At 40.9% G+C, this 19,617-nt stretch overlaps 2 protein-coding genes across 4 annotated transcripts in view; one reads left to right on the forward strand and one right to left on the reverse strand.

The window, feature by feature from the left end:
• LOC128684814 (pyruvate dehydrogenase phosphatase regulatory subunit, mitochondrial) overlaps positions 1-8,823 on the forward strand; it is a 170,181-nt gene extending 161,358 nt beyond the window's left edge. The window contains exon 18 of the mRNA XM_070100929.1: positions 8,690-8,823. The gene's annotated coding sequence lies outside the window, so the exon portion shown is untranslated. The remainder of the gene's footprint in view (positions 1-8,689) is intronic.
• The window catches only part of LOC128684816 (glycerate kinase), a 30,843-nt gene extending 15,938 nt beyond the window's left edge, over positions 1-14,905 (reverse strand). Inside the window, exons 1-3 of one of the 3 annotated variants that reach the window (XM_053771098.2) lie at positions 14,708-14,901; positions 9,486-10,794; positions 8,680-8,804 (exon numbers count right to left, since the gene is read on the reverse strand). In XM_053771098.2, coding sequence (XP_053627073.2) covers positions 8,680-8,804; positions 9,486-10,733 — 1,373 coding nt within the window. In that variant the 5' untranslated portion in view covers positions 10,734-10,794; positions 14,708-14,901. Of the gene's footprint in view, positions 1-8,679; positions 8,805-9,485; positions 10,795-14,431; positions 14,563-14,707 lie in introns of those variants that run through there. The other 2 variants (XM_070100999.1, XM_053771100.2) reach the window with 2 other exon arrangements.
• Positions 14,906-19,617: the final 4,712 nt, after the last annotated feature.

The raw sequence follows: 19,617 nt of genomic DNA on the forward strand, positions 1-19,617 counted from the left end.
TCGCCGAGACCGCTAACTTTGCGAGAGCATAATTCCGTAAGTTTTCTATCAAATTTCAAACTTTTGGTGTCTTTATGATCGGGAAAAGATTCTCTATCTTTTCATAAGAGAAAATAATTTTTTTTTTTTTTTAAATTTGGCCGACCCTGAGAACGAGTTTCGGAGAGGGCCTGTCGACCCTCAAAGGGTTAACTGAATATATCGGTTTCTTAATTGTCCCTCTCCTCTTTTGACCAATCAGATATTTTAATCTATTGTTCATCCATTTAGGATCATTTTTGTTTGATCTGGTTTCCCTATTTGGAACATAATTTGACTGAGCAGCTAGAACTATGCCCTGGAAAACGTCATATCGGCAACCATCACCACCTACCTGACCCTTAGTCAGGTCATTCCAGTTCAGCCCACCTAAGTAATTTTTCAGTCCTATGAAATCAGCCAAGCGAAAGTCAGGGACGGAGACTTGATTGCCATTATTAGGGGAATTCCATGATATATTAAAACTGAGTGATTTGTGATCACTTTCCCCAAGGTCATCATTAACCTCAAGATTATTAATTAGTGTTTCCCTACCAGCAAGAACCAAGTTAAGGAGGTTATTTCCCCTAGTTCGCTCTGTCACAAGCTGTTTTAAAAAACAATCCTGGATCATATCAAGAAAGTCACCTGACTCTTAAATTTCCTGTCAAATTGCTCCAGTCAATCTGTCTATAGTTGAAATCTCCCATTAGCACAACATTTTCGTATGTAGATGCCTTATGAATTTCATCCCATAGAAGGTTACTGCACTCCCTATCAAGATTTGGGGCCCTGTAAATCACACCCAAAATTAGTTTTTCTCAGCCCTCGAGAAGCTGTAACCAAACAGATTCAGTGGCCGAAGCTTCTAATTTTATATCTTGTCTAACACAACAATTTAAATTGTCTCTGACATACATCGCTACTCCACCACCCTTCCTGTTGATCCTGTCAGTGTGGAATAATTTATAGCCTTGTATGTGACATTCAGAGGGCATCTCTCTATCTTTCAGATTGAGCCAGGTCTCTGTTATAGCAATAATATCTATGTTTCCTGCACTTGCAATTAATCTTAGCTCATCTATCTTATTTCTTACACTCCTGCTATTAGTACAGGAAGGCCCCGCTTTACGGCGTTTCACTTTACGGCGTTCCGCTAATACGGACATTTCAAATTATGACCAAAACTCACTATACGGCTCCCCCCACCTGACTTTCTAATACGGTCACCGTGCCCCACCCTGTTTGTTTACATTCTCCATGAGCTCAGTAAGCACTAAGTCTCTCCATTTTGTCTGGAAACTCCAAAATTTCAAATGTTTTTAAAAGTTATTTCATATTTTATATATACTCTGATAATTATACTTATGTATACCTGTACCTAAATAAACTTACATACATCAAGTCATTTAAATGTCGTATATTACGTTAATATACACATTTTCATTAATCCATCCATGATATTTTTTTCAAAATTATATAATAAACACGATGCATAACATATAAATAAGATAAATACACCCCACAGTAGAATAAATAAACATAAATGTGAGCTGTGTAGCAGACGACTTCCACAAGTGGTGATAATAACAATACTGAGTCTCATTAAATGTCGTATATTACGGTAATATACACATTTTCATTAATCCATCCATGATATTTTTTTCAAAATTATATAATAAACACGATGCATAACATATAAATAAGATAAATACACCCCACAGTAGAATAAATAAACAAATGTGAGCTGTGTAGCAGACGACTTCCACAAGTGGTGATAATAACAATACTGAGTCTCATTAAATGTCGTATATTACGTTAATATACACATTTTCATTAATCCAGCCATGATATTTTTTTCAAAATTATATAATAAACACGATACATAACATAAAAAGATGATAAATACACCCCACAATAGAATAAATAAACATAAATATAAGATGTGGGAGCCTGGTTTGTTTACATAACTCTGCGCCTGTCACCTCTCATGTATTCATTCTTTCTCTCTCTCATTTATTCGTTTTATCTCATTTACTTACTCCTGACCCTACATTAAGACTACAAATATTTTAAGGTAAGTAATGAGTGAACTGTATATACATTTTATCGCTCTGGGATGCTTAAATATCATAGAATAGTATGTGTGGGTGGGGTGGCCTGGTGAAATAGCCTGCCTATTACAATACATACCACACTTGATTTCTTACAATAAATACTACTTGTCTCACCCTAGATTAAGACTATAAATATTTTAAGGTAAGTAATGAGTGCACTATGTGTGTATTGTACCTTTTTATTGTTTTTTGATGCCTGGTTCTATTGCTAACTTAATATATGTTAGTGTAAACTTGTTATCTAGTGTTTGTATGCATTTATAAGTGGAAAAAAAGGGTGTTCCACTTTACGGCGATTTCCGCTTTACGGCGCTAGCCTGGAACCTAACCCGCCGTATAAGTGGGGCCTTCCTGTATAGTAAACCTTAAGGGAGCTAGTCCCTTGCTGCCCTCTGCTGTCCCCCTTTGTTTGCTGACCTGATCTATTGTCTTTATTTATAACTTCATGCTGAATGCCTATCTTCTATCAGTTTAAAATCATAGGCATTTCACCAATGGCCTTCTCAATTGAGTTTGCAAGTGCTACCACCCCAGCCCCAGAGAGATGTACCCCATCCCTTGCATACATATCATGTTTGCCATAAAAGTTGTTCCAGTTGTCAATGAATGGGATTGCAAGTTCCTTACAGTATCTGTCTAGCCAGCAATTTACACCAATTGCCCTAGACAACCATTCATTTCCTACTCCCCTTCTAGGCAAGATGCTACATATGATTGGGACCCCTCCCTTAGACTTAATGAAATCTATAGCTGACCTGTACTTATCTAGCAGCTCTTCTCCCCTACCCTTCCCAATATCATTTCCACCAGCAATGAGACAGATAATGGGCTTGTTCCCATTACCTGATATGATATTATCCAGCCTGTTAACTATGTCCCCAACACCAGCTCCAGGGAAGCACACTCTATCTCTCATCTTCTTATTCCTATTACAAAAAGCACGGTCAATATATCTTACCTGAGAGTCACCAACCACAAGAATGTGCTTACCTCTGTTAGCAAGGGCAGTAGTACCCTTACCTTCACTGGCCACTGGAGTACATTCATCCTGAAGAACAGAGAAGCGATTTCCTACCTTCAGATCTTCACTCTTAACTTTCCTTATTCTGATTCTCCTCCCATTACCAGTTACCACTTGTCACTTGTAGCAGGTGCTGGACTGCACCTCACTGCTGGTAGCCGTTGTTACCTCCCCACCTACAGCCTCCTCACAGCGAGAGACAGACTGCACCTCACTGCTAGAAGCCTCATTCCCCACAACTCCAGCCACCTCACACTCTCTCCCAGACCCATTGAGGTGGACCTTCAGCCTCCTAATCTCCTCCTGGAGAAGCAAGACCTCCTCCTTCAACTCTCCAACCTCAATTTTTAAAACACTGCAGAAGCAAGCCATGCTTTGTAACCGTCCACGCTAATCCCCAAAGCAGCTCAGGGTCTGTGACCTCACGTGACGACTGACCACTGACGAAATGAGACCAAGAAAACGAGAATACAACCATAAATACTAAATGAAAATAGACAACAAAGTCGGCATTTTAATTAAAAAACGGTCGGAGTTTTTTTTCTCATTATGCACTTGTAGACAGCCTGTACTGTCTGCACAGACAGCCTATGCTGTCTGCCAGCTTAGTTCATATTTTGCGGCACTCAGGTGCTGCCCTCTCTCAGCCTGCCCAGGTCAGTGGGACACTGGTCCCACTCGCCCTCACTCACTCAGCGGCCTAAGAGCAGTCAACAGTCTACTCCCTCTCTCCCTCGTGGTCATGGACACAACACACAAGCCTGTGTACCCACCACGACTTTGCAAATAAAGTAAGAAACCTCCGAAGACGTCTATAATTGAACCCCACTCCGCTTCCAGCAGCACCAAACAAACGGGCTATAAAACATTGGTGGACAGCGGTAGTCGCAGCGGTTGTGTTTGCCGGGGAGGGGAATGAAGTTGTGTTCACTTCATCACCCTACACTAGAAGCATCCATCTCTCAACGAGTTATCCTGATGTCATGTCTGCACGTTTCAGCATCCAGACACAGGTACAAGCAGGATCTAGCCGAACTTTGCCAAATTTCTTCGAGAACTGTAAGTGGCGTCCCAGTGACCCCACACCACAGCGTCCCACGCTGTTTCTCAAGTCACGTGTTCAGTGCCTCTTGTATGTTCTGCTGTTGTTGTTCAGCTCAGCACAGCTATTTCAGCAAACCAGAGGTGAGTTTTGTGGTGATTTCTGCATCCAGTGTGAGTTTCTCCACGTGTTTGTGGGTGGGAGAGGAGGAAGTGGCCAGGTTCCTGCCTCACTCACACCTCACCCGCCTACCACCACTATGTGCTCACTCCCTCTGCTGTGTTTTCTGCTGTTTTCCATGTGAATTCATTGCCAGAGCTGTGTATCCGAGTGCCCAAGGTCACTCGAAGCTACGTGGATCAGCATGCCACATAGATCACGACGCCTCGTGGATCCCGACGCCACGTGGGATGTGGACGAAACCACATGGATCTACGAGCCACCTGAGTTACTGAGCCAGACGTCTCAGGCCACATGCTGATGTCTGCCTGACGTCACCTCGAGACGTCTGCTGATGTCACCTCGAGATGTCTGCTGATGTCACCTCGCGATGTCACGCCTGACATCACATGATGTCACATTGAGTGTTTCAGTAATTATGTCAGTATTGTCGAGAAGATTGAGAGATATATGTCCTGTGTTAGTTAATTCCTTTCAGTCAGTGTTCTCATATGTTAGTGTATGGCTTAGTGTCAGTTTTGTGCATAGAAACGCATCATTTGCTAGTTTAAGCCATGTTGTACCGCATGTACCGTGGGTGTGTGTAAAGTTTCCATGTGTCCAGTGTGGTCTTGAGCCCAGACCCCAGAGTAGCACCCTTGTGTTGTCACCCAGTGTGACCAGCACGTTTGACAGCTGATATTAGTCAGCCCTGAGCGTATGAGCCCCATGTACAGAAAGCTCTTATGCTCGTCGCTCATAGGTGTTCTGCAGAATCGTATCTGCTACAATTCCCATCGAGATTTGTTTCACTTCACCTCCAGACCTTCAGAGTGCAGTTATATGTAGAGAAACAAGTCTGGGGACGCTTAGACTAACCTCTGCTATAACTCCAACTGCCGAGAGAATGACACTTGTCAAGCCGCAGTTTAAGCCTTGTCGGCAGGCACTGTGTCAGCCTCGTGTCAAGCTTCAGTGAGCTCCTGCACAAAGATGATGTCACTTTGACTGCTAGCTCGCTCACTGCAGTCTGGTGTATGATGTTACGACTCCCAGATGTTTCACCCAGTTGTCTTTGCCACGACTCGCTCCACAACTCACTCCACGCTCACCGGCAGTGACAGCCCAGCGACAGTACCAGTCGAGAAATGTCCTCCTGAGTCACTTGCCAGAAGAAGTCCTGCCCAGTTCCCAAGTTTTGACGACGCCTCACTCGAGGGCACCAGAATGTCATGCCCCAGGTTGAGTGAAACCTGCAGTGACTCCTACGATGACTGCTTCACCGTTCTAGAGGAGACTGTACCCTGTTACGTCACAGTTTAGCCGCAGCAATGTCTCCTGTGTTGCAGTATCTGTCCAGACACAGGAAGGCATGCAGTGATACCCTTCGACGCTCACTGCCTTTGACCACATTGTTTAGCACACCCCACATGTTTTTTTCTTCCCTCCCTGTAGGAAATTTTTTTTTTCCATGTCCATATGTATATACATGTTTTTATTTTGTGTTCTGTGCCCTGTTCCTACGAGAGAGAGACCGAGTTTTTTACCACCAGTATTGTCGCGTCGGGACGATGCGAGGTAGGTGGCCGAGCAAATGTAGACAGCCTGTACTGTCTGCACAGACAACCTATGCTGTCTGCCAGCTTATTTCATATTTCGCGGCACTCAGGTGCTGTCCTCTCTCGGCCTGCCCAGGTCAGTGGGACGCTGGTCCCACTCACCCTCACTCACTCAGTGGCCTAGCAGTCAACAGTCTACTCCCTCTCTCCCTCGTGGCCATGGCCCTCTCGGGCCATGGGCACAACACACAAACCTGTGTACCCACCACGACTTTGCAAATAAAGTAAGAAGCCTCCGAAGATGTCTATACATGTAATTGAACCCCGCTCCACTGCAGCATCACCAAATAATTTTGTTTCACACACTGCATGCTCCAGGATTTTCTTTATATGGTGCACACTGACCACACAGACCCATTCTCTCACATGTGGGCCTACCAGCTTTCTCCTGCTTGATTTGAAGCCGCTAGAATTTATGAGGATATGTACGTCAAACATGGTACCTCGTAAGACGTATATATACAACCAAAACAGTCAAAGGGTTAATAGAAAATTAAAAATAGGTTACATAAATACATGAGTGAGTGTGGGTGAGTGTGAGTTGGACCTGACTAGCTTGTGCTACTAGGTCTGATGTCATGCTCCTTCCTTCAATGGATGTGACCTGACTAGGTGGGTCACTGGTCTAAGCCTGGGGAGGAGGGTGACATGGACTTGCCTTGCATGGGCCAGTAGGCCTTCTTTCTTATGTTCTTATGTATTCGGCAGGCTGGCTGGCTTGCTTGCTTTGGCTGTCTCTCTGTCTATATCTCTGTCTATCTATATCTCTGTCTCACATGTACACATAAGTACATTTATTATACATAGTGTAAATTACCTAGGATAACTCAAAAATTCTAGGCAAAGATAGACAGATAGACAGACAGATATGTTTGTGTGTATCAGTGAAAACAAATAAAGCCAGGGTTCATCCCCGAGTGCCCATTTATCAAATGTCACTGGGCTGTCAACACTTGTCATAATGCCACTCTTCAAGGAGTTTCATATACTATACTCCAGGCAGACAGACAGATAAGCAGAGACAGACAGGCAGACAGATACAGACAGATAGACAGACAGACATGTTTGTGTGTAACAGTGATAAATACAGTGAGAGTTAGCTAAATACATGAGTGAGTGTGGGTGGGTGTGAGTTGTACCTGACTAGCTTGTGCTACTAGGTCTGATGTCATGCTCCTTCCTTCAGTGGATGTGACCTGACTAGGTGGGTCATTGGTCTAAGCTGGGGAGGAATGGACTTGCCTTGCATGGGCCAGTAGGCCTGCTGCAGTGTTCCTTCATATGTTCTTATGTATTTGGCAGGCTGGTCAGCTGGGTGGCTGGCTTTGGCTTCTGTCTATATCTCTGTCTATCTGTCTCTCTCTCACATGCACACATAAGTACAGTTATTATACATAGTGTAAATTACCTAGGATAACCCAAAAATTCCAGGCAAAGAAAGACAGACAGATAGATAGATAGACAAATAGACAGACAGACAAACATGTTTGTGTGTATCAGTGAAAATAAATAAAGCCAGGGTTCCCCAAGCACCCATGAGCCCCTATTTATCAAATGTCACTGGGCTGTCAACAGTTGTCATAACACCATTCTTCAAGGAGTTTCACATACGTATGCTCCAGGCAGACAAAAAGACAGATAAGCAGAGACAGACAGGCAGACAGATAGACAGACAGAGAGACAAGACATGTTTGTGTGTAACAGTGATAACAAATACAGCAAGGGTTAGCTGGAGCAGTGGGCATTTATGAAATGTCACTGGGCTGTCAACGGTATAGGGATGCCTTTCATAACACCATGCTTCAAGGTATACGCCAGGGTATCTAAAACATTGCTGGGACCTATAAATACTTTGTATATATTTCTAGACAATAGTAAATAACCCAGGCAGGTGTAAATGTTCACCTCTTAATGTGACTGTGACTCTTTGAGCACTATTTAGTAGCTAATATTAGTGTCATAACAAAGACTGGCTTTGAAATCACAAAAACTATCATAAATTGTAATTATCAGAACATAAAAAATACGTATATAAATTAAAATAAAAACGAGAAAAAAAGGTATATTAGCAATACTTCTGCAAGCGGAAGGAGTCAGTGTTCCCGTCAGGTGAGCATCCAGAGCCAACTTCACTGTCTTATATCTCGGCAAGTACTGACCCTAATTTTTTTTTTTATCCTATAACACGTAGAAAAATGTGCTCTTCATTTCAAAAAAAAAAAAAAAATTTATTTCTCAAAATATTTGGAGCACCACACCAATGAACACAGATCTACGTTTGGACAGTTTAAGGGTTAAGAATAATAATTTTGAAATCATTTCTAATTCAATAAATTTATTTATTTGACGAGTTTTTAAACACTTAAAAAAATGAAATATAGACTACGGTGTTCTTCACACCAACTCCAAGGCTGCGGGACTAATTACCTCATCTTTTGTATATAGTTCTATTGTCTTTCATTCATGTCCTTGAATTTCTATTGATAAAGCCACTGGATATTGCACCTATCTTGATTTTCATCTTATTTTAATAAAACACTGATAATAAAACACTTAAGTTGAAAAATTATGTTACTGTATATAGCCCATGATAAATAGATCTTAAAGTAATTCTAAATAAGCTAGCCAATTTAAATACAAGTTTCTAAAAACTGTTAGCCATTCAGTTGAACTAAATACAGTAGAAAATAATATTTAATTTACTTAATGCCAGAGTTTGAGGAGCACCAGTATGTGAAGGCTCCAGCTGCATCAGTAGGACCGTCAATGCCATCTGTTCCACCAGACAAAAACATGATTTCTCCAACAAATTTTGATCCTCGCAGCTCCTGAAATGCAAGTAACGATTTGCATATTGCAGGTCAGCCATCACTAATCCGGCATCATTGGGACCTCTAGTGCGCCGGATTAGTGAGTTTGCTGGATTACAGAGTGGTTAGGTTAGAATACACATAGTTAACTATCAGTAAAGATTCGTTCTGCTGCATCTTCCTCATTTTCATCACTGTTTTCTCCTCCACTGGCTTGCTGCTGTGGATTTACAACCATCTGCACAATTTCTGAGTCAGTATACTGATGAAATTTGAGTCAGTATAATGATCTGAGTCAGGATAATGATGAAATCTGAAATTATGCTAACCGAAATTAGTGCCGGATTACTGATGGAACCGGATAACTGATTGCCGGATTAGTGATGGTCGACCTGTACAATTTTTGATATGTTACACTCATGTGAGTATGTACCAACTCATGTAATTCTTCAAATGTTTCACATTCTTGTTCAAGTTATTTTTAATGCAAATTTAACTGAAACTGAAATGTTTAAGGAAAATTTAACATAAGGAAACCCCCTTAAGACATGGAAGCTGCTGGAGAGAATAAATTAAAAAGGCTGTAGACAGAAAATGTTAGACCAATAACTAAAATAATCTGAACAGAAAGTGAAGAATGAAAATGTTCTAAAAATAACATAAGAAATATAGAACAGTAAAGGAAGACTTAATCATTACCTCCTCTAGAGCCACACTAGTAGAAAGGACCATCTCTTGATTTCTTCCTCCTCGACCTGAACCTTGGACAGTAACAGTGGTCTCACCACCAAATATTAGCCATATGGGACACTTTATTTCAGAACTATTTTGCAAGGTTTCTGTGATAGCTTTCTTTTTATCAACAGTGACACACAAATCCAAGAGTAATTCATCACATAGCTCATCCTCACTACCACATAATATCTGAGTTATGGCTACTACTAATTCTGCCATTTTTGTACCAATTTTTGAAGCTTCACCTTTAAGGGATGATGTGAGGATTAATGAAAGGCAAGGACTGCTAGTCTGAGAGGATAATGAAGCTTCAACACCTAGTAAGGCTGTTTCATTGCTTCCTATAATATGGTTAATGACATGTGGAAATTCTAACATTGAAGAATGTATTCTTTTCCTCTGAATAATTTTCTTAACATAATCTTTAGTTGATATATTATACTTTTTAAGAATCTTCTCAGCAGCTCCAGGAGTATCCCTGTTAGGCACAGTTGGCCCACTAGCAATCATATCAAGGGGGTTGTTGATAATATCTGACAGGATAAAAGAAACAATCCTTGCTTTTGTTAATTCTGCTAGTCCCCCGCCCTTTGTTAAAGAGAGTTCTTTTCGCACTGTATTGAGCTCAGTGATAGTTGCCCCTGCACGGCTCAGTGATTTAGTCATTTCACTTTTCTCATTTAATGAAAGAGGAGGAATTGGATATGGCAGGAGAGCTGAGCCTCCACCTGATATCAAAACTAATAAAAGGTCTTCCTCGCTTAATTTCTCTAATAGTGAAACTATTTTTTTTGCTGCAGCAAATGCAGCTTCATCTGGTATATTGTCTTTGGCTCCTTCCAAAATCTCAAGGCATGAGCACTCATTTGGTAGCATATGTGGTTTATCTGCTAGTGATTTCTGAATTCCAAGTGGAACACTTACAATTCCTCCCTTCAGGTGGGACCCACCATCTGATGTCACCAGGGCTAACTGAATGGGCTTCACCATTCCAATAACAGCTTTTCCAAATCCAATAACATATACATTATGGTGAAGGTCATATTTTGTACCATTAATAAACAATTTATCTGTGTCTTGTTTTATGGATTTTCCAATAAGTTCATGTGGCTGAACAGTATTCACACCATCCAAGAAAGCCTTTTTAATTTTTGCAATATTTTCTTGTGCGCTACCTCCTAGAATTTTGGCAGCCATGGTAAGACTTCTCATATGAATTATTTTGTACCGAATTGATAGCAAGAGTTTTCTGGAAACTGGACAACTTGTGCATCTGAAAAGAGAGATAGATAGGCTCTTAAACTGAAAAAAATTTAAATATAATTTAATTTACAATTCTACATACTGTACCTAATTTTTTTAACACACTGTCTCCCACTAAGGTAGGGTGACCAGAAAAAGAATCACTTTCACCATCATTCACACTATCAGTGTCTTGCCAAAGGTGCATAGATACGAAAGTTAAGATGACCCTTGAAACAGCAAATATCCCCACCCCTCTAGAGTGCAGGCACTGTACTTCCCACCTCCAGGACTCAAGTCCTAAAAACAAATATAAACAGTCCTCCCTCACAAATCCGGCATCATTGGGACCTGTAGTGTACCGGATTACTGAGTTTGCCGAATTACAGAGTGGTTAGGTTGGAATACACTTAATAAAATTAACCAACTTGACTTACACAGTTCATTGAACATCGGCAAAAATCGAACATTTCCGCTACTTTGAGCTCAATTTCAAGGTACTTTTCATCATGAAAGCAATCAAAATCATGTCTATTTCTGTAATATATCTTCCATTCTATCAAATGAGTCCAAAAAATGAGAATACAACCATAAAAAACATACGAAAATATACTGCAAAGAGGCGGCTAATGGTTGAGAAGTGAACTCCCTTATTTATCGTCCGTCTTTTTTATTTTTGTTGTACGTTAAGAAGCATCTTTCCGTCATACATTGCCCAAGTTTCAACGAGATAGCCCAACAAACAACTGAGAAAAAAAAATATTTACCAAAAATCATATATGGCAAGCCCAAGCCAAGTACTGGAAATAAGTCACTTTGTCTCACTTTTCTGGGTTATCCTAGGTTCTCTATACATACACTGCTATGTATGATAATCTATGTAACTGTATTTGTGTATACCTGAATAAACTTGTAAAGTAAAAGGACACAAGTGCAACTAATGTGACATTTTATTGTGGCAACGTTTCGCTCTCCGGGAGCTTTATCAAGCCATTACGTAATGGCTTGATAAAGCTCCCGGAGAGCGAAACGTTGCCACAATAAAATGTCACATTAGTTGCACTTGTGTCCTTTTACTTTACATATTGTCAGTAATTCTACCAACTTTATTACAATCTGAATAAACTTATTTACTTCTAGTCAACTGAGTACAAGAAACCGCCCATTCACTTATTTCAACTACCCAATAAAGTGGTCAGAAATTGGCAATTTGGCCGATTTCACACAAATTTCAAGATGCCAATTTCAAAATAGGATCCAGAATAAACAATGCAGACATTCCTGGCACTAAAGTAACAATTTCTCTGTTCATTAGTCACGGCTACAGGCCCCTCTTATATTACTCTTGCTTACCATTTGGAATTTTTGTTCACAAAAAAATAGAAGATTTACTGATATGCAGACTACTGCATTATTGTAATAATTGTATAAATAATGTCAATCCATTCTTGACTCCGTACTGGAATTTAGACTGGCAGGTGGACAGGGGCCTGGGAAAAATTCAAAACAATGTTCACTATCATCCTTGATAATATTGCACCAGTTAGAGAGGTTAGGATTAAATGAAGAACTGAACCCTGGATGACTACTGAGATATTAGATAATATGAAATTCAGAGACCAGCTGCTAAAACAATTTAAAGCAAACAGACAGGATATTGCAGCACTAAATGAATTCCAAAGGGTGAGGAACAGAGTACAGAGACTTATAAAAGGAGCAAAGGCAAAGAACTATTGCTCAAAAATTGAAGAGTATAAGCATAACCCCAGAAAGCTCTGGCAACAACTAAATTATTATTATAATCAAAAAAGAAGCACTAAGCCACAAGGAGACAACAACTAAAACAGTTGGGGTATAGCCATAAGCCAGTAGATAGGTCTAACATAGTACTCACTATCGATAATGAGGTATGCCACGAAACATCTAAGGTGGCAAATTGCTTTAATTCCTACTACACATCTGTTGCATCAACACTAGTAAGTAAACTACCAGCTGCATCAAATACCTTTAACACAGACTCTGATAAGTTTCAAACATACTATACCAACAAAGGGGTAACCCCAAACAGTTGTCAACTAGTAGGTGTATCTCAAGACTTTATTCAAAAAGAACTAAGCAGGTTAAACCCAACTAAGAGCACAGGCCCTGATAACATCCCGTCTAAGTTCCTAAAAGATGGTGCTTCTGAACTGTCAATCCCTATTGCTCACATAATAAATCTATCAATCACCACTAATACTGTACCGGAGGGGTTCAAGGAGGCCAGAGTTACTCCTATCTTCAAGAAAAATAGTAGGTCTGATGTCAGCAACTATAGGCCTGTTAATATACTCAGTATAATATCTAAAATTCTAGAGAGGGCGGTGTACTCTCAAGTAGTTAAGTACCTTAATGACAACAACATTCTCCGTAGCTATCAATCGGGCTTTAGAAGATCCTACTCAACCGACACCTCCCTAATTAATCTGATGGATTACCTGAGAACTGAAATGTCAAAGGGGAACCTCATAGGTATGGTAACCTTAGACCTGCAAAAGGCCTTCGATACTGTCAACCACAAAATATTATGTAAGGAACTTCAAGCTATCGGTATAGGTTCTGTAGACTGGTTTAAGTCCTACCTTAGCAACAGGAGTCAAATAGTCAAAATCAACAAAACGGAATCAGAACCCCTGCCGATAACATGTGGAGTTCCCCAAGGTAGTATTCTGGGTCCCTTATTATTCTTATGTTATGTCAATGACATGCCTATCAGTGTCAAGTGCAAACTCCTACTGTATGCAGATGACAGTGCCCTGTTAGTGTCAGGTAAAGACCCAAAAGATATAGCTAATGTTTTAACACTGGAACTGGAGTCCTGCACCAAATGGTTAGTAGACAACAAACTATCATTATACCTCGGGAAAACTGAAGCCATTCTCTTTGGCATGAAACATAAACTGAGAAGGGTAAATAATTTTAATGTCCAGTGTAATGGGGAGCCCATCACTTTGGTTTCATCAGTAAAATATCTGGGAATCCCCTTTGACCCATGCATGTCAGGAGAATTGTTAGGGAACAGTGTAGTAAAGAAAGCAAATGCCAGACTGAAGTTCTTGCATAGACAAGCACAGTGTCTACCTACTGAGGCTCGCAGGACCCTATGTCTAGCCCTTATACAATGCCATATGGATTACACTTGCTCTTCATGGTACTCTGCCTTGACGAAAAAACTGAAAGATAGACTGCAAATCACCCAGAACAAAATCGTAAGATTCATCCTGGGGCTGGGACCAAGAGAACATGTAGGCCAGGATGAATTACAGCAGTTGGATATGTTGAATGTTGAAGACAGAGTAAAACAACTGAAGCTAAATCATGTTTATAAAATTGCTCACAAACAGTGTCCAGAATATCTTGCTGTCAATTTTGTCAAGGTTGGGAACCAAAGCAATCATAGTACTAGGGGGTGAGAGCACAACTTTGTAGTACCCACAGTCATTGGCCAGGCTTCAAACACCTTTTATTGTACAGCAATAAAGAAATGGAACAGACTGCCTGCACATGTCAAAGCCAGTCATAGCATGAACCAGTTCAAGAAGAGTGCCAAAAGGTGTCTGATGAATGTAGCTACAGAAAGGGAGGGCAATGCGTTTCTATTTTTATGTTAACATACGTGTAAATTTTACCTTATTCCTAGTAATGACCCTCTTATTGTAGATAGTCTTAATGACCCTCGTGTAGTAGATAGTCTTTTTAGTGTGATAATATGATGTTATCTTCATTATAGAATAATAAGAAAATATTATAATCTTTATATTATAATAATAAGGTGAAAGGACCCCAATGGAAATAAGTCACTCTGTCTGACTTTTTTGGGTTATCCTAGGTTATCTACACATATGCTGCTATGTATGATAATTCTATGTAACTGTATTTGTGTATACCTGAATAAACTTACTTACTTAGGTATTGGACAGTGACGTCATTTGTTTACTCTTGAGCTTCGCTAAAGAATAGAACATTTTCGCTACTGTGAGCGCAATTTCAAGGTACTTTTCGTCATGAAAGCAATCAAAATCATATCTATTTCTGTAATATATCTTTCATTCTATCAAATGAGACCGAAAAAATGAGAATATAACCATAACAACCATACAAAAATATACCGCTAAGCGGCCGTTAATGGCTGAGAAGTGAACTCCGCTATTTATGGTCTGATTTCTTTCATTTTTGGTGTACATGAAGTATCTTTCCAGCATACATTCCCCTCAAGGAAGGTTCCTTGATGTTGGTGAGGGGCTCTTGATTTAGGAAATTGGATCTGTGCTCCAGTTCCCCGAATTAAGCCTGAATGCCTTCCACATCCCCCCCCAGGCGCTGTATAATCCTCCGGGTTTAGCGCTTCCCCTTGATTATAATAATAATAATAATAATCAAGCATACATTGTCCAAGTTTGAATAAGATAACCCAGCAAACAACTGAGAAAATAATAATAATAATAATAATAATAATATTTACTACACGTACATGTACAAGGTATACAGGCCTAGCTGACATCAGCGACATACTACTGTATAGAAAGCCGCTTGTTATGCCGAGTATTTCAAGAAAATTAGGTCAGTGTCCCAGGATAACACCCACAATAATATATGGCTAACCCAAGCCAGGTACTAGAAATAAGCCACGTTGACTTTTTTGGGGTTATCCTAGGTTCTCTACACATATGCTGCTATGTGTGATAATCTATAGAGAGAAAATAACTTTTGTTTCATGTTTATGGAGTACGAGTGTATATCATAGTTAGCCCTGTGCTATACTCCGTTTTCTCTAATATAAGCCACCAAGACAAGGATAGGAGAATGGTATTTGTTTACCATATCCTCTTCATAACTCTGTCTCTCCTATACATGGTTACAGTCATGAACAAATTACAAAGTAATGAACCACTGATACGTCCACACCTGGTCACGATTGTAATGAGTTATAAATACAAATATTAAGTGGATCATACACCCACACTAGCGCGCGCGCACACACACACGAGGGAGCACGCACGGACATGTGCACACGAGCTGATTCATTACCTCTGTAACTTGCCATGATTGTGACCAGATCTACCTGGAGTTCATTACCTTTGTAACTAGTTCAGCTATCATAACTTTGGGGTCCAGTCACTGGACCCATTATTGTAGTGATACTGGTCCTGTGGGGAGCAGCAGCAGGATAATACTGCACCACCTCTAGGGGCCCTTAACAACAACAACAGTTTGGTGTGTGTCATGGGCACCAACACATGGTGTGTGATTCTCTCCTACTTTATCCATTTATCAGCGATGCAGATTACATGGTGAGTTTAAATATGTGGCCTGTAGTTATAACTTTTCTCTTGACATATGCAAGACATCACCATCCCTGTAGAAGCCATTATTAGATGTACTAGTCATTATATTTTGTTGCAGAAGTACTATGAAGATTCTATGTTCAATAAAGCCTAGAGATAAGGCCTGTGTTTCTATCACAACAATTTATTGAACATAGAATCCTGGGCTACCTGGTGGTGATCCTGCGCTAGACTACATCACAACATGGAGCGTTTACTGAAACCTGAGAGGCTAGACTGTGACCCCAGCTTATCAACGGCTGCTCAGGAATGGAAGCACTGGTTTAAGACTTTCGAAAACTTCTTGGGAGCCCTTCCTAAAGAAGATCTAGATAAACTAAGTCTGCTCATCAATTTTGTGTCACCTAAGATATATGAGGCTATTTCTGAGTGTAATACCTACGAAGATGCTATCAAAACCCTCAAGTCTCAGTATATTAAACCTACAAATGAAATCTTTGCACGCTATCGCCTTGCAACTCGCCGCCAGCAGATTGATGAGTCCTTAGAGGAATACTTTCAAGCACTGAAAATTTTAGGTAAGGACTGTCACTTCCAAGCAGTGACAGCTGCTCAGTATTGTGAAGAGTCCATCAGGGATGCTTTTATCAGTGGCCTGCAATCACCAATAATAAGGCAGCGTTTATTGGAGAATAAAACTCTCGACTTAGCCGCTGCCTTTGACCAGGCAAGAGCTCTAGATTCAGCCCAGAAGAATTCTGAAGTATACAGTACCACTCAGCCTTCTCGAGTGGTAAGTGCTGCAATTCCTGACCAAGACTCTTGCAATGAAGTTACTGGGGAACCTGCCTCAGTGACAGCAGCAGCAGGTACGGTGTGTTTCTTTTGTGGTTTTTCAAGACATCCACGTCCAAAGTGTCCTGCTCGTGAAGCAATGTGCCATAAATGCCACAAGAAAGGTCACTTTGCTAAAGTATGTCGTGCTAATGCATCAACAAGAGCTAGTGCCTCCACACATTCCAGTGATCATGCGACTCTAGCAACAGTGACTTCTGCGGCTACTCCAAATTCACTGTCAAAGGCAGTTGTGAAAGTATTCATCAAAGGAACAGAAGTAGATGGTCTTATTGATAGTGGCAGCTCAGAGAGTTTCATCAACCTTGACTTAGTTAAACGGCTCTCCTTGACTCTACATCACTCATCAGGTACCGTTTCCATGGCATCAACATCTCTCTCTATTCAGACCTTAGGGTTTTGTAAGGTAAATCTCAGAGTTAATGGAAAGGATTATCAAGATGTACATTTAGCTATTCTGCCACAACTGTGCTCTGATGTTATCCTTGGTCAGGACTTTCAGAAGCTGCATGGTAGTGTCACCTTAACATATGGAGGTGAACTGCCTCCTCTTGTTGTCTGTGGACTTAGCACTTTAAGGGTAGACCCACCAAAGCTGTTTGCAAATCTTACCACGGATTGCCATCCTATATCAGCTAAGTCACGCCGCTATTCTTATGAGGATCGGATGTTCATTGAGAAAGAAACTCAGAGGCTGCTGAAGGAGGGTATTATAGAACCGAGTGATTCCCCTTGGCGTGCACAGGTTGTTGTTGTTAAAGATGGTTATAGGAAACGGAGACTGGCTATCGATTACTCTGAGACAATCAACAAATTTACACTTCTTGATGGGTACCCTCTACCTCGAATTGACGATACAGTGAACAAAATTGCTCAGTACTACGTGTTTAGCACAATTGATCTGCAGAGTGCCTATCATCAAGTCCCTATAAGGAATGAAGATAAACCATACACAGCGTTTCAGGCTAGTGATGGCCTGTATCAGTTTACCAGAGTCCCTTTTGGAGTCACCAATGGGGTAGCCTGCTTCCAACGAATTATGGATTCACTCATTCAGGAAGAGCAACTCATGGGAACCTACGCGTATTTAGATAATGTTACCATTTGTGGCAAGACCCAGGAGGAACATAATGCAAACCTTGATAAGTTTTTGGAAGCCGCCAAGAAGAAAAATATCAGTTACAATGAGGAAAAGTGCACTTTTTCAACTAAAAGGCTTAGCATCCTTGGTTATGTAGTGGAAGGAGGTTCAATATTCCCAGACCCTGAACGACTACGACCTCTACGGGAACTTCCAATGCCTCAAGACAAAAAGTCACTCCGAAGAACTCTTGGTCTCTTTGCTTATTACTCACAATGGATCTACAACTATTCAAGTAAAGTCCGCCCATTGAGTGCTACCACATTTCCTGTGACAAAGGAAGCAGAAGCCGCTTTCCATACTCTCAAACAGGACATTGAAAACTCAGTAGTTCAAGCCATTGATGAGTCCCTACCATTCGAAGTGGAAACGGATGCATCTGACATTGCCATTGCTGCAGTCTTATCTCAGGCAGGACGACCAGTAGACTTCTTTTCGAGAACTTTTCAAGGATCAGAGAAATGTTATGCTGCTGTAGAAAAGGAAGCCCAGGCCATCATAGAAGCAGTTCGCCACTGGAGGCATTATTTAACTGGTAGACATTTCACCATAAGGACTGACCAACGGTCCGTGATGTATATGTTCGACAAGAGGCACAAAAGTAGGATAAAGAATGACAAGATATTACGCTGGAGGATGGAACTATCGTGTTATGACTTTGATATTCTGTACCGACCGGGTCAAGAGAACATCTCACCTGATGCATTCTCTAGGTCCCACTGTGGAGCAGCATGTCATGATTTGCAATCACTCTCAGCTCTCCACAAGGCTTTGTGTCACCCAGGAGTTACACGCCTGTACCATTTTGTCAAATCAAAGAACATGCCCTACTCAGTGGAAGATGTGCGACAAGTGATCAGAGCATGCAGAGTATGTGCAGAGTGCAAGCCAAACTTTCATCAGCCAGAGAAGACTCATCTCATAAAATCCACCCAGCCTTTCGAAAGATTGAATATAGATTTCAAAGGACCTCTACCAAGCACAAATCAGAATAGGTATTTCCTTAACATAGTAGATGAATATTCAAGGTTTCCCTTTGTATTCCCCTGTGCAAATATGGCTGCTTCAACTGTTATTAGTTGTCTTTCACAGTTGTTCTCTATTTTTGGTATGCCAGCTTATATCCATTCAGACAGGGGATCCTCGTTCATGAGTAACGAACTTCAGGAGTTTTTGGCTAGCAAAGGTATTGCCTGCAGCAGAACAACAAGCTACAACCCTCAAGGCAATGGTCAAGTGGAGCGGTTCAATGGTACTATATGGAAGGCAGTTACAATGACATTAAAGTCGCGCAATCTACCTGTTCAACACTGGCAAACTGTCCTACCTGATGCTCTTCACTCTATTAGATCACTGCTGTGCACAGCTACTAATGCAACCCCTCATGAAAGACTCCTCAACTATTCACGTCGTTCCTCTACGGGAGCCTCCGTGCCCACTTGGTTATGTCATCCTGGACCCGTTCTCCTGAAGAGTCACCGTAGGATGAACAAGACGGATCCTTTAGTGGAAGAGGTAGAGCTCCTGCAAGCTA

The sequence above is a fragment of the Cherax quadricarinatus genome, chromosome 5 (assembly GCF_038502225.1).
Source record: "Cherax quadricarinatus isolate ZL_2023a chromosome 5, ASM3850222v1, whole genome shotgun sequence".
Taxonomy (NCBI): Eukaryota; Metazoa; Arthropoda; class Malacostraca; order Decapoda; family Parastacidae; genus Cherax; species Cherax quadricarinatus.